This window comes from Peromyscus leucopus, chromosome 17 (genome assembly GCF_004664715.2).
Source record: "Peromyscus leucopus breed LL Stock chromosome 17, UCI_PerLeu_2.1, whole genome shotgun sequence".
Lineage (NCBI taxonomy): Eukaryota > Metazoa > Chordata > Mammalia > Rodentia > Cricetidae > Peromyscus > Peromyscus leucopus.
This window is the reverse complement of record NC_051077.1, coordinates 43,567,574-43,588,048: the sequence shown is the minus strand read 5'-3', so window position 1 is coordinate 43,588,048 and position 20,475 is coordinate 43,567,574. Positions and strand designations below refer to the sequence as shown.

The window sequence follows — 20,475 nt, the reverse complement described above, 5'->3', positions numbered from 1 at the left end:
AACTGTGCACCTTCACCTTTCCTTCTGCTTCTCAAAATCAAATCCCCCAGCCTCATTCTCAACTCTGCAGCAGTATACCAGCGGTAGCTACTCCTCACCTTATCTCTAGTGGATCCCACAGATAGTCCCTCCTAACCTCCCACCCCCACTCAATGCACACCCCCCCAACTCCAGCAGGCATTGCCTAGGAAACTACTGGCCACACAGGGAAGGGAAGGCCAGAGAGGCATGCTGTGGGACGGTCTGTATGTCAAATTGCTCTGATTGGTCAATAAATAAAACACTGGTTGGCCAGTGGCCAGGCAGGAAGTAGTGGGACAAGGAGAGAGGAGAATTCTGGGAAGTGGAAGGCTGACGCTGAGAGACACTGCAGCCACCGCCAGGACAAGCAGCATGTGAAGACGCCGGTAAGCCACTAGCCACATGACAAGGTATAGATTTATAGAAATGGGTTAATTTAAGATATAAGAACAGTTAGCAAGAAGCCTGCCACGGCCATACAGTTTATAAGTGATATAAGCGTCTGAGTGATTATTTTATAAGTGGATTGTGGGACTGCGGGGCTTGGGGAACCTGGAGAGAAGCCCTCCAGCAACAGAGGCATGTAGGCTAACTGTGGATCTTCCCCTCTCCCACTGCCCCTCCAAGTCCAGTGTCTCAGTCTCATCCCCAGCATGGCAGCAGGCCACCGGCTGTAGCCTCCCTCTCCTCCTGCACCCATCGCCAGTGGATCACATGGATCTTCCCCTCCAAACTTCCTTCCCCTTCCCCTTTGCTTTTGTTCTAGCCCCCAAATCCAGCGGGCATTCCCTGGGAACCCACAGGCCACTGCCAGAAGGGGAGCAACTGCAGATCTTCACCTCTCTCTCCATCCCTCCGGTACAATCCCCCAGTCTCATTCCCAGCTCTGGAGTAGACCTTCTGCTGTGGCCTCTCCTCATTCCCAGGGGATTAACTAAGCAGATCCTGGCTGGTGGAATAAGCCACCACCCCCAATATCCCCAGCCCCACTCTATTCTTAAGTATTGGGGCCCAATATCCATAACACATTTTATCTGGAACACCCAGTGGTTGCACATATCAGGACTGCAAAAGATTTTCCTTCTAAGTAACACACAGCTGCCACACTCTTCTAAGAAAAAGAGAAGAAACAGAAACCAAGGAACAAAATGTTCATCCAACAAAGACAAGACCAAATATCAATACCTAGAATTATAATCTTCCAATCTCAGATGCCTAGAAATCAGCATAACAGCCAGGAAAGTATTTCTCCATTAGAGTCCAGCAACTCTACCACACCAGGCCCTGAATATTCCAACATAGCTGAAGCACAAGAAAAAGACATTAAAACAGCCTTTATGAATATGGTAGAGGTCTTTAAAGGGGACTTGAATAAATCACTCAAAGAAATCAATGAAAACACAGACAGTGGAAGGAAATGAATAAAACAGGTCAAGACCTGAAAGTAGAAATAGAATCACTAAAACCCAAACCAAGAGGAATCTGGAGAATTTAACAACTTGAACAGGACCATGGAGAGAAAGCTTCACCAGCCGAGTACAAAATATGGAAGAGAGAATCTCAGGCATTGAACACACAATAGGAAAGATGGGTACCTCAGCCAAAGAAAATAATCTTAGACCAGAAAAGTCAAAAGGAGGGAAGTGCACGTTCGCGCGCGCGCGCGCGCACACACACACACACACACACACACTACCACCACCACCACCACTACCACCATCACCACCACCACCACCACCACCATCATCAACACCACTACCACCAACACCAACAACAAATAACAGGAATCAACAATCATTGGTCATTGATATCTCTCAACATCCATGGTATCACTTCCCTACTAAAAAGACACAAACTAACAGAATAGATGAGAAACAGGACCTATCCTTCTGTTGCACACAAGAAACACATCCTAACATCAAAGATAGACACCACCTCAGGATAAAGGGTTAAAACAAAATATTCCAAGCAAATGGAACTAAGAAAGAAGCTCAGGTAGCCATTTTAATATCCCACAAAATAGACTTCAAACCAAAACTAATCAGAAGAGATGGGGAAGGGCACTGCATACTCATCAAAGGAAAAAATGCAACAAGAGGACACTGCAATTCTTAACATCTCTGCCTCAACCACAAGGGAGCCCACGTTTGTAAAAGAAACACTACTACAGCTTAAATCACATATTGACCCGCTCACACTGATAGGGGGAGGCTCCAATATCGCACTCTCACCAATAGACAGGCGACCCATACAAATCTAAACAGAGAATGCTGGAGCTAATTGATGTTATAAACCTAATGCACCTAACTGATAGTTATGGGATATTTCACCAAAACACAAAAGAATATACCTTCTGCTGAGCACCTCGTGCAACTTTCTCCAAATTGACTACATACTCTGAAAGCTTACAATCTCGTGAAAACTGAACAGCTCTCTACTGAATGGAAAATGGGTCAAGACAGAAATGAAAGACTTTCTGGAATTCAATGAAAATGAATAAATAAGACAATATACCCTAACCTATGGGACACAACGCAGGTTGGTCTCAGAGGCAAGTTCAGAGCACTATGTGCCTACATTAAAAATTTTTTTTGGAGAGATCTCATACTAGCAACTTAGCACAACACCTGAAATCTCTAGAACAAAAAGAAGAAATCACACCCAAAAGGAGGAGACAGTAAGAAATAATCTAATTCAGGGACAAAATCAGTAAAAGAGAAACAAACAACAACAATAACAAAATATAAAGAATCAATGAAACAAAGAGTTGGTTCTTTGAGAAAAATTTATAAGATTGACAAAACTTCATCCAAATTTACTAAAAGGCAGAGAGAGAATATCCAAATTAACAAAATTAGGAATAAAAAGGGGGATATAACAATAGACATGGAAGCACTCCAGAGAAAGATAAGGACATAATTAAATAAGCCGTGCCCCACCAAATTGGAAAGTCTAAAAGAAAAGGATAATTTTCTCAACATATACCCCTTACCAAGGTTAAATCAAGATTAGATAAACAATTTAAACAGATCTTTAACCCTTAGTGAAATAGAAGCAGTCATGAAAAGTCTTCCAACCAAAAACCATCCCAGAGACAGATGGATTTATTGCAGAATTCTATCAGACTTTCAAAGAAGAGTTAATGCCAGTACTGCTGGAATTATTCTACAAATAGGAACAGAAGGAAACATTGCTCAATTCAGTTTATGAGGCCATTGTTGCCCAATCTGCTTAAAGACCCACAAACAACAGGGAATTACAGACCATTTTTCCCTATGAACATAGACACTAAAAATACTCAATAAAATATTTGCAATCTGACTCCAAAGAAGGCATCAAAAAGATCATCCACCAAGATCAAGTAGGCTTCATCCTAGAGATGCAGGGATGGTTCAGCATATATACAATGACCAATATAATCCACAATATGAACAAACAGAAAGACAAAAATCTACAAGATCATCTCATTAGATGCAGAAAAGAATTTAACTAAATCCAACACCCCTTCATGATGAAAGTCCTGGAGATACATACACCATCATAATAAAGGCAGTTTACAGCAAGCCCATAGTCAACACAAACTTAAATGGGGAAAAACTCAAAGCAATTCCACTAAAATCAGGAACAAGACAAGGTTGTCCACTATATCTATTCAGTACTTGAAGACTTAGCTAGAGCAATAAGACAATGGAAGGAGCTCAAGGGGATACTAATTGTAAAGGAAGAAGTTCAAGTATCTTTATTTAAAGATGATATGATAATATACATTAGGTGACACCAAAAATTCCACCAGGAATTTTGATAAACACTTTCATCCAGGAAACTCCTATAGTTGATAAACACTTTCAATAAAATAGTTGTATACAAAAGTAACTCAAAAAAATCAGTAACCTACAATATAAAAATAACAAATGGACTGGGAAAGAAATTAGGAAAACAACACTTTTCATAATAGCCTCAAATAATATAAAATATCTTGGGGTATCTCTCTAACCAAGAAAATGAATGACTTGTATGATTAAAACTTCAAGTTATTGAAGAAAGAAGTTGAAGAAGATATCAGAAGATGGAACGATCTCCCATGCTCATGAATTAGTAGGATTAACAAAGTGAAAATGGCTATCCCACCAAAATCATCTACAAATTCAATGTGATCACCATCAAAATTCCAGCACAATTCTTCACAGATCTTGTGAGAACAATTCCCAGCTTCATATGGAAGCACAAAAACATTTCACTATAAAGCTATATAATAAAAACAACACGGTATTGGCATAACAACAGACATGTTGATCAATGGAGTTGAATTGAAGACCCAGACATAAATCTATACACCTATGGACACTTGATTTTTGGTAAGGAGACCAGAATACATACTGAAAAAGACGACAGCACCTTCAACAGATGATACTGGTCAAACTGGATGGCTGATTGCAAAAAAATCCAAATAGATCCATACTTATCACCCTGCACAAAACTCAACTGCAAACATATCCAAGACCTCAACATAGAAGTCAAATACACCGAATACAGTAGAAGAGAAAGTGAGGAAATAGCCTTGAATTCACTGGTACAGGAAAAGCCTTTCTTAACGTAACACCATTAGCATAGGAACTAAGATCCACAATTAAAGTGGGACCTTAGGAAACCAAGAAGCTTCTGCATGGCAGAGGGTACTGTCATTCAAACAGTGCAACAGCCTAAAGGTTGGGATTTTTTTTTTTTTATCAATTCCACATTTAGTAGAGGGCTAATATCCAAAATATATAAAGAACTCAAGAAAGTAGATATCAAGGGAAAAAATAATCTACTTAAAAGTGGGGAACTTTTCAACAGAGAATTCTTAGTAGAGGAATCTCAAATGGCTGAGAATCTATAATCACTAATTTACTAAACCAGTATAATCCCTAACAACAATCTATAAACATGTGTCTCTGTATCCACAGAGAATTGTAGCCTTCGCTCCTCATCAAGGAAACTTCTTTTTGCAACAGACGGAGACCACTACAGAAAACCACCACCAATCAATATGCAGTCTTGTGGAGCCGATCCCAATGGATACATCTACAAAATACTACTAACTCAAAGGCTCAGGGAACAGCATGGAAGAGGAGGAGAAAAGATTAAACAAGCCAGAGCATCAGGGATGTGCTATGAGATTGTGTCTCCTAGTAACACCAGAAGCTGTGCCTGTAAAGTCTCACCAACATGACCACCCAAAGGTAAGCCAAATGAGGAGGGCAATAATGAACATGACCAACTGGGCAGGAGCTCACAAGGCCTCCAACCTACACAAAGAACTACTGGTGACTGAATAAAGCCAGAAGTGGGATAGGTGGTTCTGCCCAGGGGAAAGCACACCCACTGGGTTTCCAGTGCCAAATGGTCAGCCCTGAAAACATACAGACAAGTAACAACGTATGAACTCAGCAGGTTATATTTGGAATATATATGAATATACAAATAAATATATGCATACAATAACAACTGATGAAAAAAGAGACTATGAGTTTGAAGGAGGGCAGGAAGAAATATATGGAAAGTTCTGGAGGGAGGAAAAGGAAGGAAGAAATGTTGGAATTAAAATACAGTCTCAGAACAAATAAGCAAAAGAGAAGTGAATGCTTATCTGTCCCGATGTATTGGCATAAAACAGCGACCAATGATGGGACAAAGACAGCTATAGAAGGTCAAGACAGTAGATGATGTACTGTTACAGACTTTCGGCCAGTCTTTATTAATTTTCCTTTTGAGAAACAGTCACAGTTGTTTGCTTGCATTTGGAAAAGCCAACAATGTACCTGCACTACAGCATCTCCAGGGCCCACCGGAGGTCTGGCTTACTGTTTCCAGACATTGGCCAAGACTTGACACCCTTACAGTCTCTTTGCAATTCTACACTCCTTCAATCCATAGATAATCTAGCATTATTCCCTTGCACTTATGAGTGCGTGAGATGGACTGAACAGTTAGCAGTGTTTCAGCAATTTGTACATAAAGGTCACAAATTTCAATGGAAAAAGTTCAGTCTTTAAGGAAAATGTTTCACTCGTTAGAGCATGACTTGACTGCTGAGAGGATTACTGGGCACTCAGTTTTCCTTGGCCTAAAACCAAATGACAATTAAGAGGTGTTTTAGGAATCAAGGAATACTCTGCAGATCCTAGGTCCTCACTGTTATATGAGTTCACAAAAAATGCACTGCCTTGGGAAAATAGCCACAACCAAACTGGCCTTACCAAGGCTATCAACTTGAGGAATTTCAAATTATACTAAACCCTCTCTTTTGTTTGTTCTTCAGTGCTAAGTATGTGAATGCAGAACACGTAGGAGAGAATAGCCTGGAATTACACTCAGGAGCTCTGGCACATCCTCAATGTTTCAAAAACAGTAGTAGCAGCTGGATGGTAGGACATTCATCTGAGCTGATTTTTAGGAAATCAACTTTATTTGCAAATCTCATATGCTGTGGAAAGTACTAAATCCTAGTCAGACAGGAGTTTTTGCCAAGTAGATGAACAGAAACACGTGACGTTCTTTGCATTTCTAATGTCTGTCTACAGTGCAATGCTGTAACTTAACCAACCATATTGCTTTACCAACTCTACCCAACGATGGTGAGCACCGCACGACTGTGAGCACTGTGGTTAGCAGCAGTAGCTGCTCATGTTGTTTTGTGAGATGGTCCATGGGATGACCCTGAATCAATACTAGTAATGGTTAACGTTGATTGTTGACTTGACAGGCTCTTGAATTACCTACGAGACCTGCTGGGAGCCCTACAGAAAGTCCTCGGCTATTCCTGTGTCTTGAAAAATTTGGCTTATGTTTTCCACTAGCATTTTCAGAGGTTTTGCTCTTACATGAAGGTTTTTGATCCATTTGATCATTTCTCCTGGCTGATCCATTTTGAGTTGACTTGTGTGCAGAATGAGAGCTACGGATCTAGTCTCATTCTGTAATGCATCTGGGTATCAGTTCTCCTGATACTGGGTGGTGAAGAGGCTGTTCTTCCTCAATGTATTTTTTGACACCTTGTCAAAGATCAGGAAGCTATTAGGTGTGGGTTTATCTCTGGGCACTCGATTCTGTGACATCAATTTATGTGTCTGTTTTTGTTCCAGTACCACAATATAGTGATATGGCTCTATAGTGTAGCCAGAGGTTGGGTATTGTGCTGCGCCAGCATTACTGTTTTTCTTAGGATGGCCTTGGCCACCTGCTGTCTTTTCCGCTTCATATGAATTGTCATTTTTGTAAGTTCTGTAATTGTGTCATTTTATGGGGTGTGTGTTGAATTTATGTATTACTTTCAATAGTATGGTCATTTACACACATTAACTCTGCTAATCCGCAAGCGGGGGAGATCTTTCCATCTTCTAGCATCTTTAATTTTCTTAAAGTCTTCACACTCTTGAAACCCTGGGGTACCTTGTGCAGTAGTGACAGGAGTTGAATGCAGAGCACTCACGTTGCAGTTGGCTCCTGCTCTCTCCGGTGTCCGTGTGGAAACACAGGAGAAGAGTGACCGAGTCAGGGAACTATGCTCACTAGGGGTGAGACACTGAGTGGCATTCATTTCATCCCTTTCTGGAAATCTCACAAATTCAAGAGGATAATACATGACCCACCTGATGGGAAAATGTTTTTAGAAGCAAGGAAAATTATTTAAAAATTATGTGACGTTGGAACACGGTCCAAGAAGGGAATTTGGAGTGCTTGTGAGACAACTCTAAGAAAACAAGACAAGAGTTTTGTGACTTCAGTTTCTTCAAAAACCTGGAATTGTTCTTGGATTATGCTTTTGTGGCCCTTCCCAAGTGCAGCAGATAGGAGTGAGTTTACCTCAGATTATTCATTACAACTGGCTGTTGTTGATTATGTCTCTATGGAAAAACACTTTTTTTTTTTTTTTTTTTTTTTTTTTTGCTACATGTGGTTTGCCTGCCACATGTGGCTCACCCTTGTGACTGGACACTTTACTCATGTGACTCCTCTTAACTCTCATAGAAAGAATTGTCTGATGCTCTGAATAAAGTTGGTTATTGTGTGAGACTGTAGTCCACCTCATCTCTATCCACTCCACTCTCTCGGGTCCCACCACCAACTAGAGTGATAAACAAGTGGTGCCCACCCAAACAGGGACCTGAGGTGGGCTACATGATACGAGAGTGGGGATGCTCACAGGAGTGGGTGAGTGGGAATAGTGGTGTAGAAACCAGGGAAGGCTTTGCTTCATGTCAAGCTTGTCAGTAATTTTTAAAGAAAGGAGGAACAGAAGCATCAAAATCATGACTATTAGATTTCATGTTTATAATTCCTGGTACCCAGGATGAGGAAATCTAGATGAAGATGTATGATACAGAGTCCAAAAGAATACTGAAAAGGTATTATAAATCAGAGGGAAAGATCTTCATTTAATTTTCGGTCACTTGCTGTGATAGTTTGAATAAGAATGGCCCCCATAGACTCATGTGTTTGAATGCTTGGTCCATAGTGAGTGGCACTATTAGGAGGTGTGGCCTTGTTGGAGGAGGTGTGGCCTTGTTGAAGGAAGTGTGTCACTGTGGAGGTGGGCTTTGAGGTCTTATATGCTCAAACTATACCCGGTGTGGGTCATAGTCACTTCTGCTACCTGTGGATCAAGAGGTAGAACTCTCAGCTCCTTTTCCAGCACCATGTCTACCTGCGTGCCACCATGAAGATAATAGACTAAACCTATGCAACTGTAAACCAGACCCAATTAACCGTTTTCCTTTAAAGAGTTGCCATGGTCGTGGTGTCTCTTCACAGCAATAAAAACCTTAACTAAGACATCTGGGCATCTCTGGATACGGAAGACGGTTGTTTGGCTCAAACTGTTTGGGGGGCACCCAGACAGGGGGATTGGGATCTGTCCCTGGTCTATGGGCAGGCTTCTGGAACCGGATGCCTGTGGTGTGACACCTTGCACAGCCTTGGTGCAGTGGGAAGGGGCTTGGACCTGCCTAGGCTCAGTGTGCTGGGCTCTGCTGACTCCCCATGGGAGACCTCGATTTGGGGGATGTGGGGATGCGAGGTGGCTTGGGAAAGAGGACTGGGGGGTGGGAGGAGGGAGGAGGGGGATCTGTAAATAATACGTGGAGTGAGTAGAAAATTTCTTAATAAAGAAAAATGAAAGAAAAAAAGAGACATCTGGGCATTAATTTGGACTGTTACCAGATTTTTTTTTTTTTTTTTTTTTTTTTTTTTTTTGGTTTTTCGAGACAGGGTTTCTCTGTGTAGCTTTGCGCCTTTCCTGGAACTCACTTGGTAGTCCAGGCTGGCCTCGAACTCATAGAGATCCGCCTGCCTCTGCCTCCCGAGTGCTGGGATTAAAGGCGTGCGCCACCACCGCCCGGCCTGTTATCAGATTCTTAAGGAAGATATTAATCATTAGAAAAAGTTGACTAATTCCTTGAAGGAATATAATCTGGATGATCAAACCTTAAAACTGGTAACAAGGGACAAGGGGGTGTCCCTTTTCACGAAACACTGAAAGTCAAAACAGTGCCACTGACCACTGATAACTATGCTGGTGTTGACTCTCTCAGATTCTTTATCCGAGCCGCCTTTAGATACGTATCACCAGTGCTTGAAAATAACCCTGAAGTGTGAGGTGAGGGATTTGATAATCAATCTAACTTTGGATTCTCTCCGCTTTTTGGCGAGGACTATGAAAAAGCTAAGTTTACAACCTGGACAAGCGAGGGTACACAGGGAAGAAGGAATTCATTGCCCAATTCCTCCCTGGCCCTATAAGCTGCACTTGGTATTTGCAATTCACTAACCAACCTGTTTACAACTGTAGGAGAAAGGTGGCATTGGATAGTCCTCACATATCACCCTGAGAGGCAGGAAAAGAACTACAGCTATTTGAATGCAGACCAAAAGAAGCATTTGTGTGTTGTGTGGCTATTTCCCAGCCTTTAAATTTAGTTAATTTACCCACCAAACTGTCTCCTGCAGGTATTATAGTACAACAGGATGGGTCATCTAAGGAATTCATGGTCCAGATATTCAATACTCTATTAATACTTCTTTTTCCTCAGCTCACTGGGTGGAACTAGCTGTTTTGATTCATCTAGTACTGTTAATTCATAAACCCTTAAATATAACATCTGGCTAAACCCCACACACATCCTTTGTTTATTTCTCATACCTATGCGCACTCTAACCTCCCTGGTTTTATTGCAGTAGGAAATAAACAATCTGATGCATTAACCTACCCGATTTTCACTTCCCCAGAGGAAAATTGGCAAGGGGTATGCGTCTGTCATTGCAGATGGATGCACCAAAACATTATGGATTCCTGCTTGGCTCCTCCAGCCCTGGGCTGTCAAGGACTATGGTGGAAGGGCAAGGAGATAGTAGAAGTCATCAGAAAGACAGAAAACTCCAGATAAAGGGCAAAGGAGATATGAACCATATCATCAGAAGTCAAGTCTGCCCTCCTGGGGCCACGTTAAAGCTCTAAGCACTAAATGAGAAGTTGTTCTACAAAACACACAGAGCCCTGTGTCAACTGAGAATCTTTTCCTGGAGTGACTTTGACCTGTGCATCTGCAGTGAGAGCCTCTGAACATGTGTATTGGTCTCATGTTCCTCATCTTCTTTGATTCAACTTGGAGATTGGATGGATCCAGTTCCTGTCATCTTTCCTGATGACTCTGTGTTTATGACTGGGCCTTGGGACTGTAATAGACTCATTCATTCATCCAAAGAAGGGACTACGTTTAAGTTTTCCTTGGGATTTGAATCACTTCCCTTTTGCATAGTACATCATAACATTTGTGTTCACATTAACAGGGAAATATGGGCTTATGTTCTACAAGAGCCCAGAACTACTAATCATGTAAGTCTCTTTTCAAGTTATTCTCTAGATCTTTCTGATCAATATAATAATGTAATCAAAAGTGCTGGACATAATTTGGATCCATGTTTTTGGTGGCAGAGTATTACATACAATGCTTTCACTATCCTAATATTAATCATTACATTTATAATTTGCTTGCTTATGGGATACTCATGCATCAAATAACAGTTAGATTTATCTACTACATCTCAAATCAAAACCACTCTTGATATCCTACTACTAAAAAATGAAAAAGGGAAAGATGTCAGAACCTGGTCCAAGAATGGAGTCATGTGAAGCGAATTCTGAGTGCTTATGACAAAAGCCAAGAAAAGAAGACAAGGGTCTTGTGACCTTAGTTTCCTAAAAAATACACAATTGTTCTTAGATCATGCTTTTGTGCATCTCCCAGGTGTAGCAGTTAGAAATGAGTTTATTTTAGATTATTCATTACAACTGGCTATTGTTATTTGATTATATGCCTATATGGAATTTTTTTTTTTGCCATGTACAGTACGTTTTGCCTGTCATACAAGCCCCTCATGATTGTACACTCTGCTCAGGTGACTCCTCTTAACCCTCAGTCGAAATTGTCTGAATAAAGTTGGCTATAGCATGAGACTTTAGTCCACTTCACTTATCCACTCCATTCTCCCAGGTCTCACCACCAGCTAGCGAAGTAATCAGTGTAACACCTCAGAGGCTGAAGGAAACATCAGCTAATACAACATCTGCAAATTGTGCCTTTGTGAATTATGGAGCACCATGAAAATATAAGTAAAGTTTTCTAAGACCACAATTTCCTCTTTCTTCCTTGGAATTAACATGTATGATTCCTTTTGGTAGGCTTAGTTTCAGAATTTTAATTTTAAAGAGGTTTTTTTTTTTGTTCTTGTTTTTTTTTGGCACCACAAATTACAAAGTAATTTATAATTGTCAAATTATAACAATTTTTGCAATAAATGTTCCTGAAATTTTCTCAGAGTAGAAAAAACTGCACACTGTGTACCATTTTCAGTGATTTCCTTGCAATTTGAAAATAATTCAGCCCACTATGTTAATTTCAAGAAAAAATTTATTGGACATTGTAAAGCAGCTATTTTGTTCTTTACAATAAAATTTAATCTTTTGTGAGTTGAAAATTAATCAAAAGGCAAAAGTAGATCAGAAAAATACTTTGGCAATACGGTGGACTGAGAGGCACTCTAAAGTTTTCAGTTAAATTGCTGCAGATACAGAGGCAACATGTGTTTTTTCATGAACTGGATCCACTCTGTCAGTCAAAGCACAACAACCATTTCTTCAGCAATGGACGGGAATAACTTACATAAAAATCATGAGTATAACGCTTAGCTTGATTTCTTCATGTAGACTCTTTTATGAGTTGGGCCAGTCTCTTGAAGGCCTAAAACAGGAAAGAGATAAGAATGGATGAAATGAGGATGTTACTTTGGGAAACTCATCACCCTGGAGATTTTAGTGGAATATCCACCTGAAGTTGGGGTGAGACAGCAAAAAGTAAGTTTGATAACAGTTTTGTCTCGGTAGAATGCCCTCGGGAGCCATTGAGATGTGGATAAGGATACAAGTTTCCAGATTCACGCACCAGGCTTATCCAAATTTCCAGATTTTTTTTATTAGAACTTTCATGCATCGTTTTCTGTTTTGTTCACAGTATAAATAGTCTGCATTTTCATAATCCTCTCCTCTACAAATATAACATAGTTTGGACTGCTCAAATCTGTTCATTTATAAAGCAGAGCAAGTTTATGGACAGCATATGAGTAACATGGGAAGCAAGTAAAGAGAGCACATGCATGTGGCCTGTCCTGGCACACATACATACACTTCTGAAGGTCAAAGGCAATGCTTGGTTACTAGTTTTTCCTTTTGTGTTTCTCTACACACAGTTCTTATGATCTTTTTAGTCCTTTTTTCTTCAGAGAAACAGGCCAGTGGCTTATGATTTTACTATTCCTTTTAAGTGATTCCAAGAAGGAAGAAAAAGACACTGCCCCAGAACCTGTTGGACTGCTCCCCCACCAGTACAGTTCAGTAAGTTCTGGCTCGTTACTGGAAGAGACGATGAACTTCAACTCTAGTTTAGTTTTATTTGCCTACAGATGCCTAGTGACAGTTCGTGACTGGTTCACTAAAACCTGGCTTTCAGAAGTGTAAGAAGACATGAAATCATTTCTAACTTACAAGGTGAACACACACATCCAACATCAGAACCAGGAGGCTGTGTGACTAAGGAGCATACTCACTATATCCATCTGCTCTGGACTAGCCAGAGAGAAGGACGCTCTGAAGAAGGAAGTGGGGGCCGAGCTGTTGATGAAGAAACCATTTCCAGGAACAAATAAGACCTGTGAAGGGTTGCAGAAAATACGTGGTTATACCACTGAAGAAAAACTAAAAGAAAATTTATAGAAATGCAGTATTACTGTTAGGGAGGAATATTTTAAGCTAAAAAACCATTATTGAAGTAATAAATCACAACAGAGAACAAAAAACATCATACAAAAATACATATGGCATGCAATAGACAAACCTGAGTGCATAGAATTAGGAAAAATATTTACCATCGATATGACCAATGCTATTTCTTCTCCACATATAAAGACTGCATAGAAAGTGAGAAGAAAACGCCAACATTTAAGTTTCAATGTAAAGAGGACAGATTAGAAAGAAATGGTAAGATAAGAATAAGTGGCTAACCTGTCTACAAAACTAATACAAATGCAAACATTGAGATTTCTAACTGGGACCCGAAAGACAACTAGATGTTGGCCTAAGAAAGAGTGGGGACCAGTCTTTCAGGGAGGAACTTTGAAATGTAAAGGCCACCTAATCATGAGCAGGACTTGGACTTGATGGGGCAGGATTCCTCCTGTTTGTGCATGAGTGAATATGTGTGGGTGTGCAAGCAATCGTGTGCGTGTGGTGGTGTGGGGACAAGTCTGTGGAGTTGGATCCTCTCCTGCACCATTGTGTGAGTTCCAGGACTGAATTCAGGCCAGTTGCCAGACTTAGCACAGCAAGCCTTACCTGCTTACCAGGTGTGGTGGTTTGAACGAAAATGGCCTGTTACAGAATATTCCTTTACACTGTGCGAAGACGCATCACTATGATTGGTTTAGTAAAGAACTGAATGGCCATTAGATAGGCAGGAAGAGGTTAGGCAGGGCTTCTGGGGACAAAGAGCTCTGGGAAAAAGAAAGAGAGTCACCAGCCTGATGCAGGAGGAGAGGTAAAAGCCATGAGTCATGTGGCAACACATAGATGAATAGAAACAGGCTAATTTAAGTTATAAGAGCTAGTTAGAAACAAGCCTAAGCTATGGGCCAAACTTTTATAATTAATAATAAATCTCTGTATAATGATTTGGGGCTGGAAGTGCAAAAAAAAAAAAAAAAAAAGCCTGCTACAATGGCCCCCAAAGGGAATGGTACTATTTGGAGTTTTTTTGGGGAAGTGTGTCACTGTGAAGGAGGGCTTTAAGGTCTCATATATGCTTAAGATATCACCCAGTGTCTTGGTCCACTTCCTGTTGCCTCCAAGATGTAGGACTCTCAGCCACTTCTCCAGCACCATGTTCTACCATGATGATAATGGAATAAACCTCTGAAAATGTAAGCCACTCCATTAAACATTTTCCTTTATAAGAGTTGCTGTGGTCATGGTGTCTCTTCACAGCAACAGAAACCCAAGGCACCAGGATTACCTGCCTGGCTGTCTTGCTGGCCCAGGAAAGGGCTCTTACTGTCTTTTTCAGTAAATCACAGGAGTGTAAGATACCCAAAGCTACATACGTGGTCAGGGGAGACTCTGAAATCGAAACCAAGGGGGATGTCTGAAACTGGGGACTGATGAGAATGACTGTATTTCTATCCATTTAGCCCATCTGAACGGTAACTTCAAAATGTATTATAATTTAATGATGAAATAATTAATAATAATAATCCCAACATCACAAGTGGCTGGGCCATAAAACATCTTTTTACTCTATTTGAAGAAAATTAGTTCAAAGAAATAGTAGACATTTTCTGTTGGTCCCCTCCAACTTTTACCTCTTTTTCGATAGCCTTTTCTTCAATCAGTTGTTTTGTATCAGGGATTCCCTTTACTTTAATCCACAGGAACAGCCCGGCTTTGGGAACATGCCACTCGGCCAAACCTACGAACAGAAGGAGACAGCATCTTCCGGACATTTCTGATGATGTCAAACTTCCAGTTCCAACAGCACAGGTGCAGTGACTGGAAATACGTTCTTCGATATAACTGGTTGCTGTGAAAGTATCTCAAAGACACGATTTGGCGAGACGGCCGAACTGATGCCCTGGGTTTATTTAAAGAAGTCAGGGTTGGGGTCAGAGGCTGAGCATGGGGAAACAGCAGCTCCCGTGTGCAGTGAGTGCTGTCAGCCTTCAGAGAGAGCAAGAAATTCAACGCGTCTGTCTGTCTGTCTGTCACGCAGTTAGACTCACACTCACACCTAAGACAAATGGCTGTTTCAATTTTAAAGTTGATTCTTCAATTCTTTCTAGAGTTTCCTTGGATTTCGTAAATCCTATTATTTATGTAATGGTTTGGATGCCCAGTGTTGTGCCCAGATCGTGACCCCCAGAGAGACCACCAAAGACGAGCATGCCGGAATGCAAAAGCAAGGTTTAATCGTGGATATCCAAAAGCAATACAAGCCTAGGCAGGGACTTCGTCCAATGCATCCAAAGCAGTGGAGGCTGGAGGAAGCGCCCACCTGTCTGCAAGCTCAGTTTTTAAAGGGAAAAGTCACAAGGTTACATCATTTAGGGGTGCTAGTACAGGTACAATTCTGATTGGCTCGCTTCTAGGGACTTCTAGAAATTACTTCTAAGGGAGTGGTTGCCCGCCACCATTTCTCATTGGCTGCCCTCAGGTGGAGGCATTTCTGTGATCAGTTACCCTGGAAACCAGGGAGAGGACATTCCATAGTCTGGCAGGCATTACCTCGTGACTATCTTGTGGCTCTGTACTTTTACACTCCCTGGTTTCTGGAATCTGAACTGACTGGTCTCAGTAACTTATGGCCTGTTCCAGTAACTTATGGCCTGTAGCTAAAAGAAGCAGTCTTAGGCCTTTAGTTTTGGGGCGAGAGCATTTTGGTCTTATTTCTAAGATGGCTCATTTTGGTCTCACATTTCCCCCTTCTCATGTGCCTAATGGAACCCAATCATGGGTTTTGGACAGTTAGCTCCTAAGTATCCCTCTCTAATAATGGCCATGTATAGTTAGCCATCTTGTCTCTATGCCAGGGAGTTTTCTTTTGACCCAGCATTTCAGCCTTTTCTGAACAGGGAACATGGGTGACGTTCTCTTCTGGAACTGCTTCGAGCTGGCATTGGGGCGCCGATATCAGGGGGCCCCAAAAGGCTGAAAAGACTGGGCAAGGGGGCATTTGTCAGAAGCATGTAGCTGCCTGACCCCATAGGGACAGACAGGGAAGAACCATGTTAGCTGGGCTGGTCCACGTCAGCTTTTAGCAAGTCTGGAGTTCACAGTCGTCTGGAGCAGTGGAGTCAGCAACTGAAACCTGGAGGTAACTGCCAGTCAAATGGAAATCTGTTGAGACAAATTTAAACTAGGAACAGAAGTTAAAATTTATGAACTTATTTGGAACCCTTAGGTCCATACCCTTAGTAATGGGAAAATCAGTAGTCCCAAGACCAGGAGAGAGGAAAAATACCATCTTTAGGAATACTTATCTGGGGTCCTTTTGACCTCTGCGAAGTGGGTCTAGGTTTTTATGACTCTTTTGATCCTTTGAGGCCTACTTACAAAATGACATAAAAGTTTTAGATACATTAGTACTGAAATCCATATTGTAGACAAAGCAGGTAATGGGTATCTTATAAAACAGCAGAAGTGGACTCATACCTTTGAGTCCCAACAAGAACTACAGATTTGGGTTAAGAGCTTGTGCATTTTCCTTCTGTCCAGAAAGCCAGGTATAATTTGGACAGAGATTTTTTGACCTGGTGAGAAGCACTTTTAGGTTTACATTTAGACATATTTAGATGACATCTAAAACAAATCCAAAATATTGAGCTTGTGACTGAACAGTAAGTAGTCATTGCTCTACCAGCTCATCAGGACTCCTAAATGTTAAGCTCTGAACCATAGAACAGGAGAGTAGTCTGAAACTTATCTCATTTTGGACTCATATCTGAACCTTTATGACTTACTTAAACTTTTATATCTTAGAACATTTTCCTAAAAGTGAGCTAACAAGAAAGCTATAGCCTTGCATGAGGATCTGGTTGATGCTGCCATGCTGACAAAGTTAGAGCTAGCCTGGCCATCAGTACTGTCAGAGATCTGAGAAGGATAAACTATATCTGAGTGCAGACCAAGAAGCTTCCAATCCTATAAATTACAGGGACCAATCCCTACCCAGGTCTCCATACCGTTGGAGGCACCAGTCAGAACAGCATCAATCTTCTTCCGCCATCAGGCCCATAAGGCAGAGTATTTTTCCTGTGGAATAGGGACATGGAAGACTGACCTTGATCAGGCAAAAGGGTGCAATCAATTCCAGTGTCCTACTGCTTGTCCACAGTCTGGGCTGGGTCCTGGCGGCAGGCGTTGCACTGGGGCATCTTGCCCTGTGGTCAGCGTTGTCATATTTCAGGCAGAGACGTTGTGGTGTGGTGCCTCATATGTAATCTTCTTTGGAGACCTTGGGTCACTGCTAGGATCTGGAAGCCTGTCTGATATAGTAAGCTTTTAGATCAACATTTAAATGCCATATTCTGCAGATCTCTGAAGTATGAGGGCTGTCCAGGTATATCTGAATAGACAAACTTTGTTTCTAATTACTTGTTTCAAGCTCAACCCTAAAAACATATGCAAGAGACTGAGTAAATGAGTAAACTTACATCAGTACTTACTTACCCTGACTACAATTAAAAAACTTGATTACTTATGACTGACTATTTATGTTCTCTAACAGTCTATAATAAGTAGCCTAAAAACAATGCTTTTAAGTTGAAGCTCTTCTAGCATCAAATACAGGTTCAGTGAGGAAACCAAAACAAAATATCATTATACAACATTCTTAAGCCTGAACGTACCTTGGGTAAGAAGAAACATTTTTTAAGCCATTGGTTTTTAACTATAAAAACTGTTCTTAAAAGACTGAGATCTCTCAAATGTCTTCCACCACTGCAACTAGACTCTTTTTGGAACTCTAGTCCTGCCATACATTTGCAAACCTCAGCTGTTTCCTATGATTCCTTTATGTTACAAAGTTTGGCTGCCAGAGCAAGGTATATTCCTGTGAATAAAAGCATTGATGTGCAGCTTTAATATTAATCAAATAAACATATGTTGCCATCTATTTAAATTCTCTAGAAACTTGCTGTTGAACACTTGGTAAAGACATAAATATTAGGTGTTAACTCAAGTAGATCTTTATAACCTTAGTAAAAGATGGCTGCCAGCCACATGGCTGCCCATGAGGTCACCAGCCAAGATGGAGGGAGCCACGTGGTTGCTGTTCAATGCTCGTTTTTCTAAACAATAATTACTTGTATACATACATACAGTTGGATCCAAGTTACACACATACATACATACAGTTAAAGCTTGCTTACATTTTCAAGTCACATACCTGTATACACACACACATAAGCAGTTTGCAGAATCATTAGCCATTCTTAAGATGAAAACCAACCAGAATCAACTTTTAAATTCAGTATTTGCAGGTATAAGAAACCTTAACAAACAGTTTACATCACATCCCCTCTGACCTTCTACAACCTTCCATGTACCCTCAGTCCGTTCCTTTGATCCCTCAGACATTTACTCCAGACAAATTGCGCTTTTTCTTTTCCTTTAAAACAGAAACTCTTACCAAAGTCTTTCTTGTGATTTCTCTCAGCACTCTAGAATATATTGTAAAGTTACAAATATTTTAAAGAACAGAAATACATGCATACACCATAACCAGAATAACTCTCAATTTGCATCAGCACTGTACCGCAGACAAGAAACTGTTGGTGACATTCCATTCTTGGAGCCAGACCTTGATCAGATTTTAGCCTCAGGGCAGGTCTTGGGAGCCCCACCCAACAGCATGGAAGAGAACGGAGAAAGTGTGCACCATGGAGACAAAAGATTGCTGTTAACCTCAGATTTTCAAGAACACGAGAATGACAGACTGAAAGTGTCTCCACGCCCTGGCTGGGCCCACAGACCTGTAGGCCACTCCTCAGCTGTGACCTTGGAGGGGCAGTTAGTTCTCCACCAGCCCCCACACTGAGCTCCTTGAGGCTCCTGCTGACTCCTGCCAGCTCTGCCCCATGTCCACACAGGAGCCCAGCCAGAACCTGCCCGCCATATCTGAGCCCCACAGTGCTCACAGCCCGCTCTAGCACAAAGCCATGCCTAGTTCCCATGCAGCCAAGCCTCTACTCCACAGCTTTTTGAGCGAGCTGGGGCCCGAACCCGCTGCATCTAGGCTCCGTGATGCTCACGGGCCGCCTAGCCCTCTCAGCAGCGCCCTGGGTCCCCGAAGTAGCAGTTGTGCAGCCGCTGCCTGCACTCATTGCAAGCTTTCTGCTGCCTGCTGCCTGTGCTCTGGTCAGAGAGAGCAAGGAAGCAATGTTAGGTTAGTCTGTGCCAGTTCAACCACCGAAGGGATCTCCATCCCTTCGGCTGGCAATCCGGCCCACAAGTCCCAATGCATACACAAGCTCAGGCATAAAACACTCACACATGTGGCCACAGTTCTCACACATTTATACATTTATGAAGGTATAACAAATAACACTGACGAACAAGATAGGCAGACAAAAAGGAAGAATAAGGGCCCTACAGATGGTCCAGGCAGACAGACGAGAGTCCGGAGAGGGAGCCTCAATAATGCCAAAGACCTACAGATGGGACAGGGACGATTCAACAGAGTCTCCCGATCCCCAGATGGATCCAAACAGACGGACCCCTCATGGGCATCTCCCGATCCCCAGACGGATCCAAACAGACGGACCCCTCACGGGCATCCTAACAGACGGACCCCTCTCGGCGTCCTATGACGGGGGGACCTGTGAGGACCCCCGCGTCCTGACGAGGGGTTGGAACGTCTTCCAACTCCTCCAGGTCACCTTACAGGCGCGTCCGCCAAGGTGAGCCTGTCAGATTCAACCGCCGGCTTCGGATAAGAAAATGAAAGTAAAAGGAAAGTGAAGACAAGAAAAGGAGCGCTCTTACCGATCGGTGCAGATGAACCTCCGGAGCTCTTAGGTGTCCCGGCGGGGGTCTCTGGGGATCCCGGAGAGCCCCCAAATGTTGTGCCCAGATCGTGACCCCCAGAGAGACCACCAAAGACGAGCATGCCGGAATGCAAAAGCAAGGTTTAATCGTGGATATCCAAAAGCAATACAAGCCTAGGCAGGGACTTCGTCCAATACATCCAATGCAGTGGAGGCTGGAGGAAGCGCCCACCTGTCTGCAAGCTCAGTTTTTAAAGGGAAAAGTCACAAGGTTACATCATTTAGGGGTGCTAGTACAGGTACAATTCTGATTGGCTCGCTTCTAGG

At 42.0% G+C, this 20,475-nt stretch overlaps 1 protein-coding gene across 2 annotated transcripts in view; it reads right to left on the bottom strand.

Moving 5' to 3' along the window:
• Window positions 1-11,951: 11,951 nt before the first annotated feature.
• Window positions 11,952-20,475, bottom strand: part of Aadat (aminoadipate aminotransferase) — a 42,321-nt gene continuing 33,797 nt past the window's right edge. Inside the window, exons 11-13 of one of the 2 annotated variants that reach the window (XM_028881059.2) lie at window positions 14,968-15,074; window positions 13,162-13,263; window positions 11,952-12,299 (exon numbers count right to left, since the gene is read on the bottom strand). In XM_028881059.2, coding sequence (XP_028736892.1) covers window positions 12,258-12,299; window positions 13,162-13,263; window positions 14,968-15,074 — 251 coding nt within the window. In that variant the 3' untranslated portion in view covers window positions 11,952-12,257. The remainder of the gene's footprint in view (window positions 12,300-13,161; window positions 13,264-14,967; window positions 15,075-20,475) is intronic. The other variant, XM_037211748.1, reaches the window with a different exon arrangement.